At 38.6% G+C, this 23,591-nt stretch overlaps 1 protein-coding gene across 1 annotated transcript; it reads left to right on the forward strand.

The window, feature by feature from the left end:
- Positions 1 to 801: 801 nt before the first annotated feature.
- On the forward strand, positions 802 to 23,244 carry LOC145554230 (NLR family CARD domain-containing protein 3-like). The gene is made up of 11 exons (XM_081613723.1): positions 802 to 3,185; positions 4,956 to 5,087; positions 5,241 to 5,354; positions 10,781 to 10,859; positions 11,020 to 11,245; positions 11,390 to 13,175; positions 13,646 to 13,819; positions 15,752 to 15,925; positions 16,963 to 17,136; positions 22,104 to 22,150; positions 22,292 to 23,244. The coding sequence occupies exons 2-11, from the start codon at positions 4,999 to 5,001 to the stop codon at positions 22,804 to 22,806; spliced, it is 3,378 nt and encodes a 1,125-aa protein (XP_081469849.1). The 5' UTR covers positions 802 to 3,185; positions 4,956 to 4,998; the 3' UTR covers positions 22,807 to 23,244.
- Positions 23,245 to 23,591: the final 347 nt, after the last annotated feature.

Here is a 23,591-nt window from a genome sequence, read left to right on the forward strand (position 1 = left end):
GCTAAAGAAAGGCTAACTTAGCATAGCCACCTAGCATTTTTTAGCATGACATAAAATTGACTAGTATTGGCATTGTTTTGTCATCTGTACACTTTATAGCTACAGTCAATTTCCAGCACAAAGGAACCTGAAGTTTAAAGCGAATGAACCTCAGTTAGCATCATTATACCTAATGTAGCTTCAGTGCTACACAGTTAGCTTCAAACATATTGTAATGTATCAACATCAGCTCAAGGTTTTGCATATTTATTTTAAGCAATTCTATGTATATTTTATTATCTTTATCTGCCTCACTAACTTATTTTATTCATAGTCATGCTAGTTTAGCAGAGCCAGCTTTTTTTTTTTTACGCAAACATCAGAACTTGGAGTAAATTAATTAAACCTACATTGTTGATTCGTCATATGGTGTAAAAAATTAAATGTTTTAACTATGGATGTCCATCTCAGCTGATAAAATAATAAATGCTCAGTTAGGCTGCCGTTCCGTTTCGTCTCTTTACCATTTTTTGTTTTTTTTATGCCAGACTTTCTCCAGTACAAACTGTCCTGTAGACGCCGGGTGGTTTGGTATCGACGGATTTTTGTGACAGTTATTTCCTAAATTTATAGAAAATACTTCAAAAAAAGTTTGTAGTTTAGTTAAATGGCTTTGCTACAAAATATTGATGCATTTTTAGCTGATGGTTGAATGAATTTCCAGAGGGACAACTGACCCAGATACATTTAATTAACACTAAATTTTATTTGAATTGCAAACAATAATAATTCTACAGTATTTATTTACTAACGTAGCATTGTTGCTAAGCCGGTAGCCTTCATATCTGCTAGCACAATGCTGACTGGAGTGACTCAAAGTTTTCCCATTTTTCTGTCTCAATGAAATAAATCAGTTTTGGTGCCTAATTTGCCTCATTTGCATCAGAAAAGTTTTCATAACTTCGATCTATCTGCAATTTATATGTTATAAATTTTCCCTGTGGATGATTAAGTTGCTCTGTGTTGATTTTCACCCAACAAGCATTAAACTTTTTTTTTGTTTAAATTACTGACATGTTCTTCTTATAAATTAATTCATATCATTATTTTACCACCACTGTGCTTCATTGTTGGCTTCATTACTACACTTACTAAAAAATATTAGTTTGTTTTATTGTTTTTGGGAGCAATTAGTTTTATTTAGGTGTGACTCGAAGTTTGCTAAAAAAAACACTAACTTGTTGCTGCAGCAGCAATTCTATGGAATACCTCACATGCCAAGATTGGCTCAAATGATCTGTGTTGGAGAATTGAACAATAATCTGCATATTAATAATAAAAATACAGAATAATTTCAGTAAATCAGAAAAACACCAAATGAGCTCCAGACTAACTCTGTTAGCATCTTTTAATGTTTCAGAAAGGAGGAAAAGACGTGGAGATTTAATTCCTTTTAAATCTCCATAAATAATTATATATGTTGCATGACCAGTTGTGGAACCAATGCCTTGTAATCATGAAAATATTTGATACGGTTAGTTTTCTGCATCGCTGCTCTTTGTTTATATTTTTTAACGCTACCTTTAGCTTAACTCTTTATATTTGATTTTGTTTCTGGTTGTTTTCAACACATCTGCCATCTTGAAACCTGAACATTACTTTGCGTTCATGTTGTGCCTGTTGAACCTTCCTGTTTGTGAGGTTTTGTCGGCTGCTGAATGTCTGAATAACAAACCAGAAAGTCCTGAAGTTGGTTTTATTTTTGGAAACGCGTCTGTGTGAGTTTCTCTGATGCCTGCAGTTTGAACTCGTTTGTTTTATCGCTGTGCGTGTCGATGCCTGTATGTTGAGCATGTTGGACACAATGAGAACAACATGAGATGCTTTGTGTTTCTGGTGCCAGAGCTGAAATAAATCGGTTGGTTTTATCCGCACAACTGTTTTGGTTTGTTTTTTTATTTTGTTTTTTACAGATTAGTTTTAAAGTAAATAGTAAAAACAGTTTTTGTGCTTCATTTTATAAAGGAGATAAAGTTGGACTAAAGTCTGTCAGAATCCTCTGAGACCCGTTTCTACATTTAGTTTCTGCAGCGTTGAACTCAAAGGGAAGATTTTTCGTTTCATGTTCTGAGGTAAAATGGATGAGGGTCCAAAGCACAGAAACACTGAACACACCAGTCTCTTCCTGCATAGAACACACAGGCCTGGTTCTGGTCCAGATTCTGATCAACTGATCGTAACACAGCTGGATCAATTGAAGGCTGTTCCCTGATGACTCTGACTTCTGTTCCAGCATCAGACTGATGGCTGCAGTCGGGTCGACATCCTGATCTTTGTCCTCATCAGAATCTCTCTCAGATTCTCATCACACTGTAATCTTACAGCTTCAGGAGCCAGAATCCACCGTTCATCCATCACATCGTCTCTGTTTGGTTCTCCTTCTTCCACCGACTCTGATAACGGTAAAAGTTATTAGAACCAGTGACATTCAGCTCTGGAAGAAATGCAGAGACCTCTACACTGAACCCCTTTGAAAACCTCCTGGCTATTCCACCAAATATTTATTTATGAACTCTGAGTGTTGTTGTTTATAAGTCAACTTGTTTTCTTTGAATTATTTGAGGTCTGAAATCACTGCACCTTTTTCTGTATTTATTACTATTTCTCAGGTTTTGCAAATTAATACTCAGTGTTTGCTTGGAATATCGGAGACATGTCAGTAGTTCATAGAATAAAAGAACAGTGTTCATTTTATTCAAATATATGCTCATAAAATAGTAAAATCAGAGAATCTAATCATTTTAAATTGTCTCTTTAATTTTTTCCAGAGTTGTATTTGTATCATACTTTGTCATTTTTTCACCACCAGAGGGAGACAAACCTCCACTAATGAAGAGATCAGTTGGTTCCAAGTTAAAAAAAAAAGTTTTTCAATTGGAGATGAACAGAACCTGGATCAGCAAAATACCAGCGGATCAAGATTTCTGAGAAGTGTTTATCTCTTCAGATGTCAGCAGAATAACTTTCCTCTGACTCCCAGTCAGTCTGACCAGTCAGACCAGTCTGGGCTCATTTCTCCTCATAACACTTTCAGTTTAAACTAATTTGTTCAGATGTAGCACAGTCTGGATCAACTGTGGTTCTGTTAGGTCTCGGTCTGTTGTTCAGATATTCTTAATCAACACTTTGGATAATTTGAACAAACTGTAAGTTTGCTTTATTTCCTACTTAAACTTTGTCTTCAGGAACTTTCCTGCTCGTTTGGAGAAAATGTCCCTTTATGATTTCGGCTCAAAAATTTATATCTCTGCTATTTGAAGGATTGTAAGATTACCGATGAACAGCTGATATTCTTTAGTTTCTTCTCTGAACAAAAGTCACGACTGTAACTACATTTCTATAAATCCTGGTCAACTTGGTTTTTATTTCCTGGAGTCAAACTTTGGTCTCCACCATTAAAATCAGAAAAAAACAGTTTCATGTTTCTTCCTTTCAAAATAAAATGATGTTATTGTTAAAATATGTTTAATTCAGTCAGATTGTTATGTAGCTAATCTTTGATAGGGCAGATAATCCACTTGTAGAGATCAATAATTAACTAAAATCCTTCCTGTTGTTCAGGTTGAACCAGTGAATGTAAATGTTGCTCCATGTCTCCATCTAGTGGACTGATAGTAGAAGTGCAGCAGCTGATGGCAGCTTCCTCTGCCTCTCTGCTGTCTGACTGCATTCACCTGACACTGAATGCAGTTAGAAAAATGCAGTTTTTATTCATGTCCTAATGAATGAAACCTAAGAACTGATTCTGGTTCTGATCATTTTTGGACATCACTGACATCTTAGGATCATGGAAAAATGCTTCATCGGCATTTAATAATCATTCATCATGCAGGTTATTTTTTCACCACCAGAGGAATAAAAATCAGATGAAGAGTCCAGTTGGTTCACAGTTAAAACAGATTTTGGTTCCAGAACAGCTGAACAGAACCTGTATCACCAGAATAACAGGAACATTATTTGTGTACAAACTGGGAGTTAAAATAAAGGTTCATGTGTTGAGACAACAGTGGAAGTCTAAGTCAATATTACTAGTCTGACCAGTCTGACCAGTTGCAAAAGGACACCAGGAGCTCTGTCCTCTGGGCTCATTTCTCTCATAACACTTTCAGTTTAAACTACCTGTTCAGGTGTGGCACCAGTCTGGTTCTGTTGGGTCTCAGTCTGTTACTCAGATGTTCTTCTTCAACTCTTTGGATCATTTGACTAAACTGTAAGTTTCATTTGTTTCCTAGTTTAATTTCGTCTTCAGAAACTTTCCTGTTTGTTTCTGCTTCCTGATGTTGGGAGAAAATGTTCACTTCTGATTTCAGCTCAAAGTTTAATCTGTTAATGACAGATTATCTACAGGATTATTAAATTAATGATGAACTGGAATTAAACAACATTATGAACAGATGATGGTTGTTTTCTTATGTGAAAAAACAAAACACAGCTTAATTTTTTTCTTTTCCTAAGAAAACTCTGGTTTCCATCTTCTTTTTAGTTCTTCTTTTCAAAATTAAAAATGGTTAAAGATTTTTTTGAAGTGAGATTAATAAATAGATAATCTTTTATGGAGCAGATAATTCACTTTAATACGTTTAATAAATGTGAAATAAAGTTCTTAATAAGTCACTTAGGTGAATGTAAATGTTGCTCCATGTCTCCATCTAGTGGACTGATAGTAGAAGTGCAGGCTGAACCAGTGAATGTAAATGTTGCTCCATGTCTCCATCTAGTGGACTGATAGTAGAAGTGCAGCAGCTGATGGCAGCTTCCTCTGCCTCTCTGCTGTCTGACTGCATTCACCTGACACTGATATGAAGCAGAGAAGAAGAGCCAATCAGAGGAGGAGCAGCTGATCTTTTTCCAGCTCTAATGATGTAAAGGATGATCAGAGTTGATGTGCAGATGAATGATGTGTGTTTCCTCTGCAGGTGAAGCTAGAAAGTGTGTGTGAGCTGATGTGAATTCAGCAGCATGGATCAGTGTGAGGACAGAGAGGAGGGAGTCCCTCCCTCTAAAACCACTCTGTGTGGGGAAGATGAGAGCCAGAGCAAAGGTCAGAGGTGAGGTCACCATCTCTAACTGTCCACAGCCCTTTTCACACAGCGTTCACTATATCAGGCCCAAACAGACGTGGTGATGAAGCTGCTGCTGCTCCTCTTTGCTGCTTCATCCAGACTGAACAGATTCAGTTTTAATCATCATGTTTCTGTCAGGATCCATCAGAGACTCAGACCAGAACCAGAACCCAGCTGTGTGTCCTTTAAGAGCGACAGGTCAAAGGATGAGATCATTGACTTTAAATCTCCTGGATCTCCACCATCAGAGAGGTGAGCTGTTTCTAACTGCTGTAACTGATCTGTTCATATCAATCACATTTTATTTGTATAGCACATTTCAATATCAAGGCATTTCAAAGTTATTTACATCATAACAAACAAAAACACAGAGTCATGCAACATAGAATCAACAATCAAAACATCACATTAAATCAAGTGTCATCATTAAATTAGTAACTGATTACGTTCCATAAGAAACTCTAACCAGGTGGGTTTTAAGTCGAGGTTTAAGGGAGCCCAGTGTTTCAGCTGTTTTACAGTTTTCTTGAAGTTTGTTCCAGATTTGTGGTGCATAGAAGCTGAATGCTGCTTCTCCTCGTTTGAACTTGAGGGGTCTAGATGGTTGGTATGACACCACCAGGGGTCTCATGCAGAAAAGACTGCACAGTTTTCAAACTAAAACTTGAGTACAGAAAAATTTAGAAACGTGTGGCGCACAAAAAAAATCAGATGCAGAAAGCCGCACGTGGCGGCACACCTGTCCTTTATAAATCCTAATTTGCGGGAAATAGAGCAGCTGCTGGTCCACCTGTCGCTACCCATAAATACATCTTAATGTAAATTAGTATAAATACCCGGAAGTCTGCCACGATGTGAAGCAGTAACCATGGCAACGTCCTTGTTTGAAGCAGTGTAAGTATTTATAATTATAATAATTATATATTTTATTTAAAAGGTGCTTTGAGGGGGTGTGCTGTGGTGGCTCAGGGGTTAAGCACAACCCACATATGGAGGCCTCAGTCCTCGACGCGGCTGTCGCAGATTCGATTCACGGCCTGGTGAGCCCTCCCACATGTCCCCCCTCGCCATCCACCTTCCTGCCAACTATGAATCATGTGTATAAGTTGTATCAAATAAAGGCCACTAGAACCAATAAAACCTTTAAAAAAAAGGTGTTTTGAGGGCACATAATGTTACCTCACAAGAATAAAAATACATTTTAAAGAAGAAAAAGAATCCAAATTAAAAATATAAAAAATAAAGAGCAAATGCCTGTCTGAACTGCAAAGCGTTCAGCCGGGATTTAAAGACAGAGTCAGAGGGTCCATCGAGTGGCAATGTGGACTTTTATTCTAAATAGTAGAATCATGTGAAAAAGTTGTAAATTTACAGAATAAAGATGCTTTATGTCCATAAGGCGCATTCACAAAGCAGGCGGCTCGACTGAAGGATGGCTGCAGCTGGACCAGTACCAGTACCGCACAGCTCCTTCTTTAGGTTTTGCTCAGAGATCCAGGATGATCGGATTGATAAGAGATCATATTGATCTGCTGGGAAATGTTGATAATGGTTTATTAGTGTTTAGATTAATCCAGACTCCCTCTGAATCCTTCCATTGATGATGTTCTCCATCAGAGCCAAAGGCTTCTCAGGTAGTGACTCACCTTGATGCAGCTACTGATATACGTGTGATTGCAGACACACCTTGATCACCTTAAAAATAATCAAACCTGTTGATTATTTTTAATCAGCAGGTTTGAGTTAATCTGCTGATCCAACCCCGTTTTCTTCTTTCAGTGGGAATAAAATTACCCCATAGATGCATTTCATGCGCTTCGGCTCACAGACCAATGAGTTACATCTTTTTGAGACAAAAACAGAGGAAAACTACTATTTACATACTAGAGAGGTTTTCACATACTTTTATTTTTATTTTCTTTATTTTGTTTTGTTTTGTTTTATTTTATTTATATTGTGTGCGTGTTAGCTTATTGTCTGAAGATAAATGTGATTCAGTTTAATCGTTTAAACAATAAAATATTCAAATCATGAAAAACATCAGTTTCATGATTCTTGGTCTAATAACAGAATGTAGTCAGATTTCAGTGTATTTAGGTAAATTTTGACACTTTGTGGTTTGATATTGTCCACAGAAAGAGTTTCTGTGGCTGCTGCACATTTTTACGCCAGCCAAAAAGTGTGTGTATATTTATGCAAACCTTGACGCAAAGTTAATTTTTATACATGCCGACTTGTGTGTAAGATATGGAACTGCACATTTTTTGTGCACACTGCATGAGGCCTCAGGTGACATCATAATATAGAGCTGTGTATCATCTGCATAGTTATGGTAGCTGATCTTATTTCCTGTTATAACCTGAGACAGTGGGAGCATATAGATGTTGAATAAAGAGATCCTAGGATCATGTGGATCTGGTTGAGCTTCAGTGTCTCTAACTGACCATCTGGTTCTGAATGAAGCTCCATCAGATCCTCCTTGGATGGTCAGAGTGGAAGCGACTCCTGGTTCTTCTCCATGTCAGAGATCAACACTAACATCACCAAACTTCTCTCAGTCATTTAAACCAACATGTTTGTCTCAGAATCAGATGTTTCTGCTCTTTAAACAAGGCTGGAATTTATTCAGGAGGATCAATGATCAGGAACATGTTGGAGGGTTGGACCGGTTCTGATGGAAATCGTTTATTTAATTTTTATTTTTCCTTTATTCAACAAGGTGAACCCCGTTGAGATATAGATCTCATTTTCAAGAGGTACCCGGGCAGAAGTCTGCAACACACAGCAACGTGGTTACAGAAAAAAAAACTAATACATATGCACAAATGTAAAACGGTAGAAAACAATTTAAAACAGTGACACTGTTCAGTAACATCTAGTTGTCTATTTTTAAGAATCACTTGAAATAAGTCCAGAGAAACCAGTTCTGACATCTTGAGTTCAGACTGGAGCTGATTCCAGGCTGTAGGAGCATCACACTGAAAGCTTTCTTGTAGAATATCAATTAAAAATGTGATTTACTGAGTCAAATGTCTTTGATAAATCAATAAACAGAGCAACACAATGTTTTTTGTTATCAAGAGCCTGAATAAGATCATTAATAACATTTAAAGTGGCAGTAACAGTACTGTTTTTTTCCTAAAACCTGACTGTACATTTTGTAAAACACAATTTGAATCTAAAAAAATCTTCATCTGATCTGAAACTAATCTTTGAAACTTTTTTGCTGTAATACATAGTTTAGAAAATGGTCTGTAATTGTTTAGCTGTGACGATTCTCCACTCTTGAGGCAAAACAAATGCTGATTTCCAGACACTAGGGAATTTATTAGAGATTAGACTTAGAGGTAACACTTTATTTGAAGGGGTGTGCATAAGACTGACATGACACTGTCATAAACATGACATCTATCATGACCATTAAGTCTTTATGACAGTTGTCATGAAGTGTCATTCGGTAAATAATGACACTTTTAATGCAAGGTTGCTCTAAAAGTTGCAGTAAAAGTCCATTAAAAATGCCAAATTTATCTGGCCCTGTCGATTTTTTGGTGTCTATGTTTTTCAATTCTCTGAGAACCTCAGCTGTACAAATAGGGGAAATTAAAAGTGGTGAAGTTACAATCATTATTCAGAAACTGATCATCAGTATTTACATTTGGGCCGAATGAATTTAAATAATCAAATAAAGAGCCTACAGAAATAAAATGCTTGTTAAAATAATTTTAAATTGATAATTTATCAGACACCATTTTACTTTTATTCTAAACAAAATCTGGAAAGTCAGTCAGTGGCGCCTGGTCAGCAGCTGATTTCACTGTTTTCCTAAATTTCTTTGGATCATTTAAATTTTTTGGCATCTCGGCAAGGAAATAGTCTGACTTTGCTTTCCTAATTGATAAGGTACATTTATTCTACAATTTCCTGAAACAGAGCCAGCTCTCCTCAGTTTTGTTTTTTTCTTGCCCAAGTTGCATCTCTTTGTTTTAAGCAAAGCCCCAATAGCTGAGGAAAACCATGGATTATTTCATCCCTTTATCCTAATTTTACATACAGTAGCATGTTTATTTATTAGTCTTAAAAACTCTTCATGGAAATACTTCCAGGCAAGGTCAATGTCATCAAAAAAGAGACCCTATTCCAGTTAAAATGTAACAAGTCATGATCAAAAGCATTTAGGTGTTTTTTGAATCATTTAGGTGTTTTAAATCTCTTTTGGTCAGGATATGTGGCTTCAGTTTTGGTAACTTGAAATTTCTAACTGTATACAGCACAATGTCACTAAGGTCGTTTGCAAAAACTCCTATCCCTGTATATTTATGTGGCGCGTTTGTTATAATTACATCAAGGACTGATGATTTTAGAGGACGATTGTTATTAAGTTGGGTGAGGTAATTCATTAACTGGGTGATATTTAAACAAAATTACAGAGTTTTTAAATTAAGGATGAAACCTAAAACATTTAGTTGATGATCTGTCTGGTTCTGCTGGGTCTCAGCTCTTGATTTTACAATAAGGCAGACCAAAAATCTTTTAAAGCAAAACTCCACAGAAAGTTTTTAATGAGTTTTTTTTATTACCAGGATTCATCAGAGTTTTACACAAGAAGAATCAGAACCCAGTTGTGTGTCCTTTAAAAGCGACAGGTCAATGGATTATTTCATTGACTTTAAATCTGGAGCTCCATCATTAGAGAGGTGAGATGTTTCTATTTGCTCCAACTGTTGAAACTGAACCAGTAAGAACTCAGATGTTCCCAGTTATATTTACAGATGTTTGATCCATTATCTAAAACAGCTGCTCTGTTTTAATGAAAACACCTTCATATCTTCATTTCTGGGTGATGATGATGATGATGTTCTGCTGCTTCCTGGCTCCATGTCAAACTAACAGTGGGACACATTTCCACCACCCACTGGGAAATACCTGGTAAACCAGTCTGGTCCATCAGGCCTTGGTTTCTATGTGCATGGTGAGATCAGTTCAGCAGGAAGAAAAGCTTCATGATGTGGTTGGTGAGATCTGCTGGAACTCAACCAGACTGAGCTGATGTGGACCATCAGAGGTTCTGCTGGTTCTTAGTGGGATCAGCAGGAACATTCAATCTTTACAGCTACTTGGATCACATGGTTCACTGCTCACATCCAGATATCACTTCATGGACTTTTACCTTCTGATTGTCTCTGTGAGGACAGATATAATGTGAGCTCACTGGCTTCCAGGATCTACAGGATCCATTTTAAATCCTCTATAACATCCAGGAGAGGATCCCACATGGACACACCCACATATCTCAGAGCTCCTCCATGTCCACATCACCTCAGATCCAATCATCAGAACCTGATGGATGTCCTGCACTGTCCTGAAGACCTGTGTGGACAGAGTCTTCACTTCCACTGTCCCCAAGCTCTGGGACTCTGTCTCCACCAGCATCAGATCTGCTGACAGTGTGGACAGTTTGAAGTCCAAATTCAGCACCAACTTTTTAAAATGTCTACTGGTGATTCTGGTGTTACTGGTCTTCATCCTTGTAGTTCATCTTCTTCTAACTTCTTTGTATTGTGTTCATGTGATGCTCTGTTTTTCTGCTTTTAATGTGAAACTGTTGGAAATTTCCTCTGTGAATCCTGCTGGATAAATATTTCCCGACTTCCTGATTGTTCCTGGTTCCTCCACAGAGTGGACCAGCAGAGCTCAGAGGTTCCCAGTGGTCTGTCTGCCCAGCAGCATCAAACACAGCTGGACTCCATATTTATGGTCTGTAGATAAAGAACAACTACTTTTCCATGGTTCTGTTCACAGTCGTCTCCATGCTGCACTTTGTAGACCAGAGCACTGTCAGTCTGTCCAACATCCATCTGGTGTTTGGCTCCATGATTTCAGTCTGATGTTTCCTTCATCTATTATTCTGTTCCAGCTGCTGGAGGAAAACATCGTCACTTTTGTGAAGAACGAGCTGAAGAAGATCCAGAAGGTTCTGAGTCCAGATTACCCAGAATGCTCTGAAAGTCAGAGAGAGGATGATGAGGTGTTGGAAGGTGATGAAGAGCAGAGGAGGAGCAGCAGAGAGGCAGTAATGAAGATCACACTGAACTTCCTGAGGAGGATGAAGCAGGAGGAGCTGGCTGACCGTCTGCAGAGCAGTAAGAGGATTTCTACAAAGATTTAACCTGATGGATAAATGACACATTTACTGATTTCTGAAGAAATGGAATCACATTTATGTTAATCTTCTTCAGAAGATATTTTGTTTTTCATTCCTCTTTTTACTTTTTGTGTTATTTTAGAACATCTTGCTGCAGTTTGTCAACAACTTAAATCTGGTCTGAAGAAGAAGTTCCAGTCTGTGTTTGAGGGGATTGCTAAAGCAGGAAGTCCAACCCTTCTGAACCAGATCTACACAGAGCTCTACATCACAGAGGGAGGGACTGGAGAGGTCAATGATGAACATGAGGTCAGACAGATTGAAACAGCATCCAGGAAACCACACAGACCAGAAACAACAATCAGACAAGAAGACATCTTTAAAGTCCCACCTGGAAGAGATCAACCAATCAGAACAGTGATAACAAAGGGAGTGGCTGGCATTGGGAAAACAGTCTTAACACAGAAGTTCACTCTGGACTGGGCTGAAGACAAAGCCCACCAGAACATCCACTTCATATTTCCATTCACCTTCAGAGAGCTGAATGTGCTGAGAGAGAAAAAGTTCAGCTTGGTGGAACTTGTTCATCACTTCTTTACTGAAACCAAAGAAATCAGCAGCTTTGAACACTTCCAGGTTCTGTTCATCTTTGATGGCCTGGATGAGAGCAGACTTCCACTGGACTTCCACAACAAGGAGATCCTGACTGATGCTACAGAGTCCAGCTCATTGGATGTTCTGCTGACAAACCTCATCAGGGGGAAACTGCTTCCCTCTGCTCTACTCTGGATAACCACACGACCTGCAGCAGCCAATCAGATCCCTCCTCAGTGTGTTGGCATGGTGACAGAGGTCAGAGGGTTCACTGACCCAGGGAAGGAGGAGTACTTCAGGAAGAGATTCAGAGATGAACAGCAGGCCAGCAGGATCATATCCCACATGAAGACATCACGAAGCCTCCACATCATGTGCCACATCCAAGTCTTCTGCTGGATCACTGCTACAGTTCTGGAGGATGTGTTGGAGACCAGAGAGGGAGGAGAGCTGCCCAGAACCCTGACTGAGATGTACATCCACTTCCTGGTGGTTCAGACCAAATTCAAGAAAGTTAAGTATGATGGAGGAGCTGAAACAGATCCTCACTGGAGTCCAGAGAGCAGGAAGATGATCGAGTCTCTGGGAAAACTGGCTTTTGATCAGCTGCAGAAAGGAAACCTCATCTTCTATGAATCAGACCTGACAGAGTGTGGCATCGATATCACAGCAGCCTCAGTGTACTCAGGAGTGTTCACACAGATGTTTAGAGAGGAGAGAGGGCTGTACCAGGACAAGGTGTTCTGCTTTGTCCATCTGAGTGTTCAAGAGTTTCTGGCTGCTCTTCATGTTCATATGACTTTCATCAACTATGGTATCAACCTGATGGAAGAAACACAAACATCTAAAAAGTCTTCATTATTTAAACCTAAACCAAAGTCTCTCCATCAGAGTGCTGTTGACCAGGCCTTACAGAGTCCAAATGGACACCTGGACTTGTTCCTCCGTTTCCTCCTGGGACTCTCACTGCAGACCAATCAGAGACTCCTACAAGGTCTGCTGACACAGACAGGAAGTAGCTCACAGACCAATCAGGAAACAGTTCAGTATATCAAAGAGAAGATCAGTGAGAATGTGTCTGCAGAGAAAAGCATCAATCTGTTCCACTGTCTGAATGAACTGAATGATCGCTCTCTAGTGGAGGAGATCCAACAGTCTCTGAGTTCAGAAAGTCTCTCCAAAGATAAACTGTCTCCTGCTCAGTGGTCAGCTCTGGGTTTCATCTTGGTGTCATCAGGAAAAGATCTGGATGTGTTTGACCTGAAGAAATACTCTGCTTCAGAGGAGGCTCTTCTGAGGCTGCTGCCAGTGGTTAAAGCCTCCAACAAAGCTCTGTAAGGTCACACATCATTACTGCTGTTATTTTTTTTGATTCAGTGAAAACTGCTAATGATGTGTTAAGTATTGATTTATATTATTTTATTTCATTTATTGATGCTTCGTCTTCTCAATGTCACCTACTGGTAGAAGACAAGTAGGAAAGTTACAGACTTCCTTCAGCAACTGGCCATGATGTTACATTTTCAAGGAGCAAAACTCCAACAAAACTTGGGTCATTGTGGTATTTAATAGTTTTGTTGCCAGCCTCTTTGTTGTTTTTAGATAAGGTCTTAAAGATGGCGGCCCAACTATAGACTGAACATTTTCACAGCACAACTGGTACAGTGTTGTTGTAAAATAAGACACATATAGATGTTTAAAATAAGACAGATCCTTCAATCTTTCCAAAAAGAAGATTGTTGATTGTAAGTAAAACATTCATTTTGATGAACTTTTTAACACATTTTCCTCCCTGTCTCCTCAGACTGAGTGGCTGTAACCTCTCAGAGAGAAGCTGTGAAGCTCTGTCCTCAGTTCTCAGCTCCCAGTCCTCCAGTCTCAGAGAACTGGACCTGAGTAACAACAACCTGCAGGATTCAGGAGTGAAGCTTCTCTCTGCTGGACTGAAGAGTCCAAACTGCAACCTGGAAACTCTCAGGTAAAATGTTCTCAGTCCTGGAGAAAACAGATGTCTGTCCGCTACGTTGTATCAGATATGAGGCAAATGTTATTTCAATAGTATAATAATAATAATAATTAATTAATAATAGATGTCTTACTGTGAGGTGGGTAACCTTGCGAAGTCTTGACACATAAACATGTTTGGTTTGCCTTTATTGCAGCCTGAATGAACCAAGAACAGAGATATTTAGAAGGTGCTGGTCAGGTTTCCATTGATAGTTTTATTCTGGAGACTTGACATATTGCTGCATCCTGGTGGACACAAGGAGAATCATTACAGATCATTTGTAGATTATTCCTCCCAGCAGTTGTTAGACTTCCTATTCCATTCTACATGTGATTGATGTTGATTTGTGTTACCTGCAGCTCTCAGGTATGGAGGAACCTGCTGTAGGAGCAGAGAAGGTCTGATAGAGGAGGAAGAGGAGAAACGTCTTTAGTCAGTCTGATGGGAAATGTTTAGTTGAAGCTAAATATGTAGTTTTACGATTAAATATTTAGTTTGTAGCCATTTGATTTATAAATAAAGGAATAACATGGTGAATATATAACTTGATATTCTGAATATCCTTTTGTCTCTTATGACATTTAAAGTTATTTCTGTTAATTCTGACTGTGTAACTTTGCAAAGAACAGCCTAATACGATATAGCAGCATTTTTCCCGTGGTGCTGAATGAACCTGGGAAACCAACCCATCTACTGGAACCACAATGACCTGGTAGTCAGAGCAGCAGGGGGCCAAATATAGCTCCATGTGGAACCAAGAGGTTGGAGAAAGAAAATCTGTTCAAACTGTTTCCTATCAGAGTTCAGTTTGTCTCTCTGTCTTCACAAACCAGGAGCATCATGGGCTGGGCGGGGCTTCCACTGATTGGTCTACTGAGAAATTACAAGAAGCTGACTGGCTGATGGACAGGAAGTTAAAAATATAAAGATAAATGACATCATAAAGTAGATATTATTGGCATTGAAGAGGTATGGCTGAGAGCAAATGTAGATTTTAGAATAATAAGAAATGTTTCAGGAAGGACAGGAAGGTATGAACATGAAAACATCTAGAAATGATCGTCTACATTCAGAGAAACAAGTAAAGGAACTGATCTGAAATGTATATAATATTAAATCAAAGGCTTCTTCAAATTCACTGTTATTCAAACCGCAAGAGATCTTTAAAGCAAACAGCCAAAACTATCTACAATAAACCTTTGAATGAATTGAATTTAAATTTAAATATAACAATAGAAAGAAAAATTAATTATTTTACATTAACGAGAGATAAATATAAAAGTTGTATTAGAATCAGTGTGAGCCCCACAGCAGCCTGAATCTGACTACCAACTGCTGCCTGGTTTGTTTCGTCTCTCACTCTTTTATTTAGCCAAGACTCCAGAACCACTTTGTGTCCAGACTTGGGTTTAATAAAACATGATCTGGTCTGGACTGTGTGATGACATAAGGACTGTAACATATTGGGTTCTCATCCTATTCCAAAGAAATGTTTAAAAACATATTTGTAGGACCATTCAATGTTAAGATATCTATGAGTGTAATTTTGCTTGTGGTGGCTTCAGAAAGTTTGTTTTCTATGTGTTTGGTAAAGCCTTTTTCAGTGGCACCTTTAGTGTCAGGTTGGTGTTTTCAGAAGCTCATACATTAAAAGCCACGGTAAATTTCCCTTTGCTCAATTTTCACATGTGCTAATGTTTGGTTTGATGTCCAGAAGCATTTTTTCCTCCTCCATTAGTTTTGCCATAATTATCTTTTCTCAAACAAAATTGAGTTTAGATTGTGGGAGTTTTAGGACAATCTGACTATTGAGCAATTAGATTGTTGTACAAAGTACAACAATCGAAGTAAAACATTCATTTTGATGAACTTTTTAACACATTTTCCTCCCTGTCTCCTCAGACTGAGTATCTGTAACCTCTCAGAGAGAAGCTGTGAAGCTCTGTCCTCAGTTCTCAGCTCCCAGTCCTCCAGTCTCAGAGAACTGGACCTGAGTAACAACAACCTGCAGGATTCAGGAGTGAAGCTTCTCTCTGCTGGACTGGAGAGTCCAAACTGCAACCTGGAGACTCTCAGGTAAAATGTTCTCAATGCTGGTGAATCCAGATTTCTGTCCACTAGCTGCTATCAGAGATACATTATACTACCAAAGGTACAGAGCCTTGCTAAAGTATTCAACGTTCTTGAACTTTTCAACCTTTTGCCGCTTTTCAGTCTGTGTAGCTATACGTCATTCACAACAAACATCTAACACGGTAACTATGTTTTAAGTATTTAACTAACAAATGGCTTATACCGCGATAATTACGTGAAATTAAATTTTGTAATTTAAAAATAATTGTTTATTGCTCCCTGGCATCTCACTTTGATCTCAGAGTCTGACATTTTTCCTATATCAAAAATGTTTTACTTCTTATTTAATGGAAATATTTATGTTGATTAGACTTTGCCCAAAATAATAACCTTTTTCAACCTTTATAGCTCCACTATTGAAAATAAGGCTCTAACATTCACAAATGACAGAAATAAAATCCAGTCCAACATCTGGTTTGAGGTGATTCCTCTGGAACCTGTTGGAGGAAAAATATCCCAACTTCAGAAGATGAGCTTTAACCTAACAGAGCTCTGTGGTTCCTCCTATCAGTATGAGTCAGGGTGAGGAGGCGCCATGTTTGGAAAAGAAGTGGAAGCTGCAAGATCTTCAGAACAAATGGGTCATGATGCTGGGCTACTGATTATCCCTATGTCTGGACACAGGATCAATATAACCAGTTTTAAAGCTAAAATGAACGGTTATATGCCAGACATGGAAAACTGGGATGCACTCCATGCCATGATGTTCAGAATTTAGGTCTCATGGCATCCAATTATTTTTGGTTTTTATCTTTTCTTGAATGTCTGATTCTTCCATTTACCTTCAACTTGTTGCTGATCCGTTCTACATGTGAAAAAATTAGATTTTTATTACACAGGGTACAAAATTAGAGTGTTATTACTATTTCATCTTATTGACAGGTTAATTTATTGACTTTTTTCCTCTCCTATAAATATCTAGTTCAGACCTTGGGCTCTACCTCCATGTTCTCATCATGTGATGAATTGTGTGTCTGCAGCTTATCAGGCTGTTTGGTCTCAGAGGAAGGCTGTGCTTCTCTGGCCTCAGCTCTGACCTTTAACCCCTCCCATCTGAAAGAGTTGGACCTGAGCTACAATCATCCAGGAGACTCAGGAGTGAAGCTGCTGTCGGCTGGACTGAAGGATCCAGACTGGAGACTGGAAGCTCTCAGGTATGGAGGAACCTGCTGCAGGAGCAGAGAAGGTCTGATAGAGGAGGAAGAGGAGAAACGTCTTTAGTCAGTCTGATGGGAAATGTTTAGTTTGAAGATAAATATTTAGTTTGATAATTAAATATTTAGACGCCTCATCTGGAGGCAGAGATCATTACCCAGTTTTCTGGAATATTCTCCTGACTAAGAACGGCTCACAAGGAAAATTAAAGAGTGGGATGGATTTAATAGAGTTTAATAGGGAATCTGACTAAATGAATAAAAGTGAAGTTCAGTTAGATTTCCATGATGATCTACTGATGACAGAAAGGACTTTAAAACAATATTTGATGGAGCTCCAGACCAATCAGCCCCAAGGAGCAAAGATGAGAAGAAAAGTAACTCCATGTTGGTCAGATGGATGTTTAAAAGCTCTGAGAGAAATAAAGATTTTCAACAAAACTCCCAACTTTCAGGATTTAATAAAATATAAAATAAATGTAGTAGTTTGTTCTCCACCAGGGGGCGACATCTGGAAAATGATCAAATGAATGAGAGGAATCAGGAGAGAATTGAAATTCCTTGTTTTCCAGAGGAAATGGAGAATTGCAGTGAATGATGAGGAAAAAGTAGAATTGTTCTCTGTTGACTGTGGTAGAAATTAAAAACAATAATAAGACCTTTTAGAGTTCAGCTCCAAGAAAAGACTGATGTGTTTAGGTTTTCAGTAGTTGGGAAAGCTTTTGGGATTGTTCAATAAAGTTTGGGAAAAATTCCCAACATCTTGGAAAAAGGCAGAGACCCTTCATGTTGGAAAACCAGGGAAATATCCATCTGACCAATCAGATTCCAGATCCACAGCTCTGACGTCACATTCAGGAAAAATAATGGAGTCGTAATAAGAGAAAGATATCACTTTATTTGTAAAGTAGAGGGATGATATCAGCCCATCAGATGGTTTAGAAGAGGGAGAGGAAGCATCATGGACTGCAGAGGTCCTTCACCTGATCCTGGTTGTTGGGACAAGAACTTTGTTCCTGAACTTAAGGGATTTTAATCAGCTCAGACACTAAATACAGTTTGTATTGCAGCACTGAACTCCTGGACACACTGTTGTAAGACTCTCTCCAAAAGGTGTCCGATGCTCCGGTATTCCGAGCCTGTAGCTTCCATAAAGCAATTGTGTCTTTTTTCCAATGGTAAACATTTTAGAAAGGTAGTATCTGTTCGCTCCAAAACGTGGCGTAATCTTGCACACAGATAATTTATTGTGTCTTCAGACATCAGAAAGTTCTGGAGTCACTGTGAATCGGTGAAACCTGGAACTATAACGTCCCACCAGTGTGAGCTTCGGTTAATGGCCCAAACCGTCGGTTCCCGGAGGCGACGAAAACTGATCTAAAAACACAGGAAAACGAAGAAAAAGTTTAAACGACGTTTTTAAACACCGTAGAATGTTTTAGTCACTTAATCATTCATGTATAACTGATATATATATATATATCAGTGACATGGGGTCAGGGTAGGCAACCTCTCGCTAACTGCATGGCTGCCATTATGACAGCATGTTCGTCCTGTCTGTACGCCGGCAATAAAATGGTTAAAAAACGTTTAATATATAGACTGATTCTCCATAATTTCGCTTATGTATATAATGTAGTGTTTTTTGTCACTAACTGTGTGTGTATCGTGTTTTGTGTGCGGAGGAGCGATAAGAAACGGCAGAGAACAGACTGGAGGTGAGGCAAGCAGTTCTCTTGCCTCACCGCTGGGGGCGCTCATGATCCCAGATATTGTGACTGCACAACTGCAGAGTAAGACACGGTGAGCTAGCCATGGAGCTAGCCACACAGTAAATAAATACAGCGATATATTTGTTTTCTTTTCTCCTCCAACGTCAACATGAAAGACTACATTTATACACTTGAACAGTTTTCTAAAGTGGATTTTCAACTGAAGCAGGAGATAATAACTAAAGTTAGACCAACACCGGAGCTGAAGGTTTTACTTCAGGACAGTTTGATTCTCAGACGGAGTAGAAAAGACATGGAGGATAAACTTGGCTTTGGATGAACGGATATTTTTATACAGAATTAGCGGTGCATGGATTTCATTGATACGTAAAGGTAAGACAGCAATACGGGGTTTTTGTTTAGTTTTTAATTAAATGTGCGTTTTGTGGGCTACAGTTAATGTTTAAATAATTCAGTAAAGTAGAAGCGGTAGCTAATCTACCAGAGCAATTATTTATTAACATTAAGCCCAAAACGTACTACAACAACAAACTAAATGTTCTGTGTGCAAAATTCTTGAATGTTTTTTGGTGTTAAATCCTAAAACATGAAGTGGCATTGTTGTCAGTTGCTATGGCAACGAGTCTGCGTAGCTTGGCGACTACAGATCACTTTGCTGTGGATCATAGCACCAAATTAATTCCTACATTTATAAGTTTCACTGAGTTAACGCGGCTATGGATGAATGTAAAAGATTAGTCTTTTTGCCCCCCAGCGTTGTACGCATGCGCGAAATTTCCGTAGGTCCAACAAGATGGATGGTGTCCAGGGGCGGATCTAGCGGGTGGCAGGGGTGGCAGTTGTCACCCCAAACCAGAGCCTCGCCACCCCTGTTGCCACCCCAGCTAGCGACATGAATTCAATAAATAGTTATGGCAAATCGGACATTAAGCGCATGAAACTCTTTTTTCCCGACAACATTGAATGCAACACAATGTAACCTGACACCTACTGCTGAGTGGCGGGAAGCGCGAGAGAAGGACAGAGCGCGAGGCAGCAGCATTGATGGATGTATATGTTACTGGACATTATGTGATTTACCGTAAGTCACACATGATGCGCCATTTCTGTCCATTGAGTCAGAAATATCGGTGGTCAGGAAAATACTACAATCACGCAAAGAATCAGAACAACGGACGCGATGTTTAGCAGTTAATTCAACCATAGATAATGGTAATAAGGGCTTCAGATTTCACAGGTGAGGAAAACTTTTAATTTAAAGAAAACATTGAACAAGTGAGCAGTGGGTCAGTTATGCTAGGCTAACATTGATAACCTTAACATGCTGCGCAGTTCGGAGTGTTTTGGTTCCGTTGGCACTAAAACAGGTCAACCCGCCACCACGTCATCAGCAGAGCAGCTGTTTATTAAATCAGCTGATCAACCGCCGCTGCGCTCAGGCGAAAACTTATTAATAATCCAAATATAGACATCAAGCCTGACGGCATAATGTAACAGACTGGATGTTCTATTTGACTGTTTCTGCTACTTTTTGTGAGGGAAATGTTTGTTTTTTTGGTGCTGATTCCCCTGATCGGTAATCTCTGCTCTATGTGCTCATTGAGCTGTTGTCTGTCGGTCGCCATGGCAACGGGTCCGCGTAAAGCGACACAGAGCGAGAAAAGGCAGAATAAAAGTTGTTGGAGCTATTTTTACTTTATTTCTTTATCCATTTGAATTTTGTTACAAAAAATAGAAATTTAAGAATAAAGTATTATTTACAGAGTTTGTTTGTAGGTTGATAATTGTTGATTTTATTTATTAATTTCTTATTTATTGTCTAAATTCATACAGGAAGTAATGTGGGTCAGTCCACATAGATCAGTGCAGGGGCCTGGAGAAGGACCAGCAGGCATTTGGGTTTGGGGCCGATGGTTTTTAAGAGTGGTAGCATGAGAACAAATGAAGATTTGATATCTGTAATTGTTTTGGTGAAAGAGGAAAATAAATCACCAATAACAATCGATAGGTTTGGACATTGAACCTCGTTTTGCCGTGTCTAGAATCTTGACCCCAGTGCCTCAGTAGTGGCTTGGTGGACCTTTTACTGGATGTTTGGCTTTGCAAACAGTCAGAAGTGGTTCTGTTTGGTTCTTCACCTGTTTATCAGCTTTATTGTACCTTTATTGTGGCGCCACTGCAGAAGCTGCAATTCCTAAAACAAGCGACAAAAACTGAGCGAATCCCCTGAGTTCTAAAAACATGGTGATATTTATAACAGTCAAACTACGGCTCCTACAGCATATTTAAAATAAACCGATTGACCAATATAAGTAGATATTCACCCTTTCTTGTATCTTGACAGAACTAACAGAAACTGAACTGTTTATAGATTTTTATCATGGAGAATTGATCAAACATCAGTTTTCTAATCTTTATTTTAAGTCGTATTTAATAGATATATCCAATAACAAATGATGGAGCTGCTAATATTTTGTGACAGATTTCTCCTTGTCCTGTATAAAATGGTTTTCTGGACACAATGCATGTCAATTGATATGCGTATCAATAATGAATATCAATTATCAGGAGAATGAAAGACGTGAAAATAATTAACTACAGTAAGAAATTGAATTTAAGCCTCGTTGCTACATGGAGCTCATTTTGAAACAATGCAAGTTAAAAACTATATTTCATATTTAATACGAAATATTAAAACAATACATATACAAGACTTTTATTTTGAAGTCTTTTATATTCTTCAAAATAAAAGACTTCCTCTATTCAAATAAATCACTTAAATATATTTCACTTCACCTTTGTAATTATATACAATCATGTTCAGATCAATTAATAATAATCATCATATAAATGATGCTGAACATATAATTGTAAATCAGTCACTTATCATGAAAATAAACTGAACACAACATGAATTTTAATGCTGATATTAAATCAGGTTGAGCTTCCAGAAATGTTTCCTTAGTTTCCTGATGTCCTTTCAGGCTTCAGTGAGTTTCTTCAGGTTGTTACTGAGGGATTTCCTTTCTCCTCTCTGTTGGAGCTTTTCCTGTGTTTGGAGAAATGAGTTGTGCTGAAGCAGCACCAACTGTCCTTCCTACATCCACTGCAGTTTGCAGGCCAGATGTTGGACTGTTTCTGTCTCAGTGGAGGACAATGTGTGTCTGAGGGACATGTAATGTCCATGTTTGCTGCTGAAAGAGACTGATGGTCTGACCCCCCTCCTCCTTTCAGGGTGGAGCCTGCTGGAGGCCGATTCTTGACACCAGGTCTGAGGAAGTGTAAGTGTGTTTTTCATCTGATTCATGACAACAAAGCAGCTCACATTCAACCATCTTCAAACTGTCACATCACTCATTCATCATCAAAGATCAATAAATGATCAATAACTGCAGCTGGATTGTGTTTGTTCTCTCCATCAGATTCCTGTCAACTCACCATCGACACAAACACAGTGAGCAGAAAACTCAAACTGTCTGAAGACAACAGGAAGGTGACATTAGTGAAGGAGCTTCAGTCATATCCTGATCATCCAGACAGATTTGATGTTTATCAGCTGCTGTGTAGAACTGGTCTGACTGGTCGCTGTTACTGGGAGGTCGAGTGGAGAGGAGATGTTTATATATCAGTGAGTTACAGAAGAATCAGGAGGAAAGGAAACAGTACAGACTGTAGGTTTGGATATAATGATCATTCCTGGAGTCTGAGATGCTCTGATGTTGGTTACTCTGTCTGTCACAATAACATAGTAACTCGTCTCTCCTCCTCCGTCTCTAACAGAGTATCAGTGTATGTGGACTGTCCTGCTGGCATTCTGTCCTTCTACAGAGTCTCCTCTGACTCACTGATCCACCTCCACACCTTCAACACCACATTCACTGAACCTCTGATTCCTGGATTTACAGTCTGGTTTGGTTCTTCAGTGTTTCTTTGCTGATTTGAGTCTAAATATTTTCCTCCTGTCAGAGACTCTCTCACTGTTGAACAGATGGTTCATCTCTACAATCTATTTCTTGGTGAAACTTTTCTGATTGAGTCCTTGGAAACTTTTTCTTCTTCCAGTCCTTTAAAGATGGAAGCTGGGATTATTCCAGGATGATTCCAGGATGATTCCAGGATCCTCATGTTTTCCTGTTTGTTTCCAGTCAAAGCTTCACACTGAATATCAAGATGTTGTTTCTCTTATTTTTTCCTCTCATTCATCAGATTTCATTGAAATGTTGATCAGTTTTTCTCAATCACTGAACATTTTCTGTTTCTGTCGGCTCCTATTTTTATAAACTCGTCAGATTTGAATATTAAATCTTTTTTGTTTATTTGCTGCAGTTTTTCTTCATGTGTTTTAGAGAAATAAAAACATTTTTCTTCTTCTGCATTTGGTTCATTTGCTGCTCATTCTGTTCTTTTCATGTTCAAATTTAAATATTTCTGTTAAAAATATTTTTCATCAACTCTGCCTTTCAGAAAGTCCTAGTTAAAGTAAAACATTCCCATCCCATGAAGGTGAGAGGTCAATGCTATGAAGCATAAAGTGATTATCTATCTATCTATCTATCTATCTATCTATCTATCGTCTCGACCCAGGAGGAACATGAAGGTTTAGAAGTTCATTGAAATCTTTTCCATTTTGAAAGAAGCAACATTTGGGGAACTTATGAATTACATTATTATTGGTTATGCTTAAAAAAACTAACCTTAAAATGAGTTATTCCATGGCTGCAC

Source organism: Poecilia reticulata, chromosome 12 (assembly GCF_904066995.2).
Source record: "Poecilia reticulata chromosome 12, P_reticulata-male-v2, whole genome shotgun sequence".
Classification (NCBI taxonomy): Eukaryota; Metazoa; Chordata; class Actinopteri; order Cyprinodontiformes; family Poeciliidae; genus Poecilia; species Poecilia reticulata.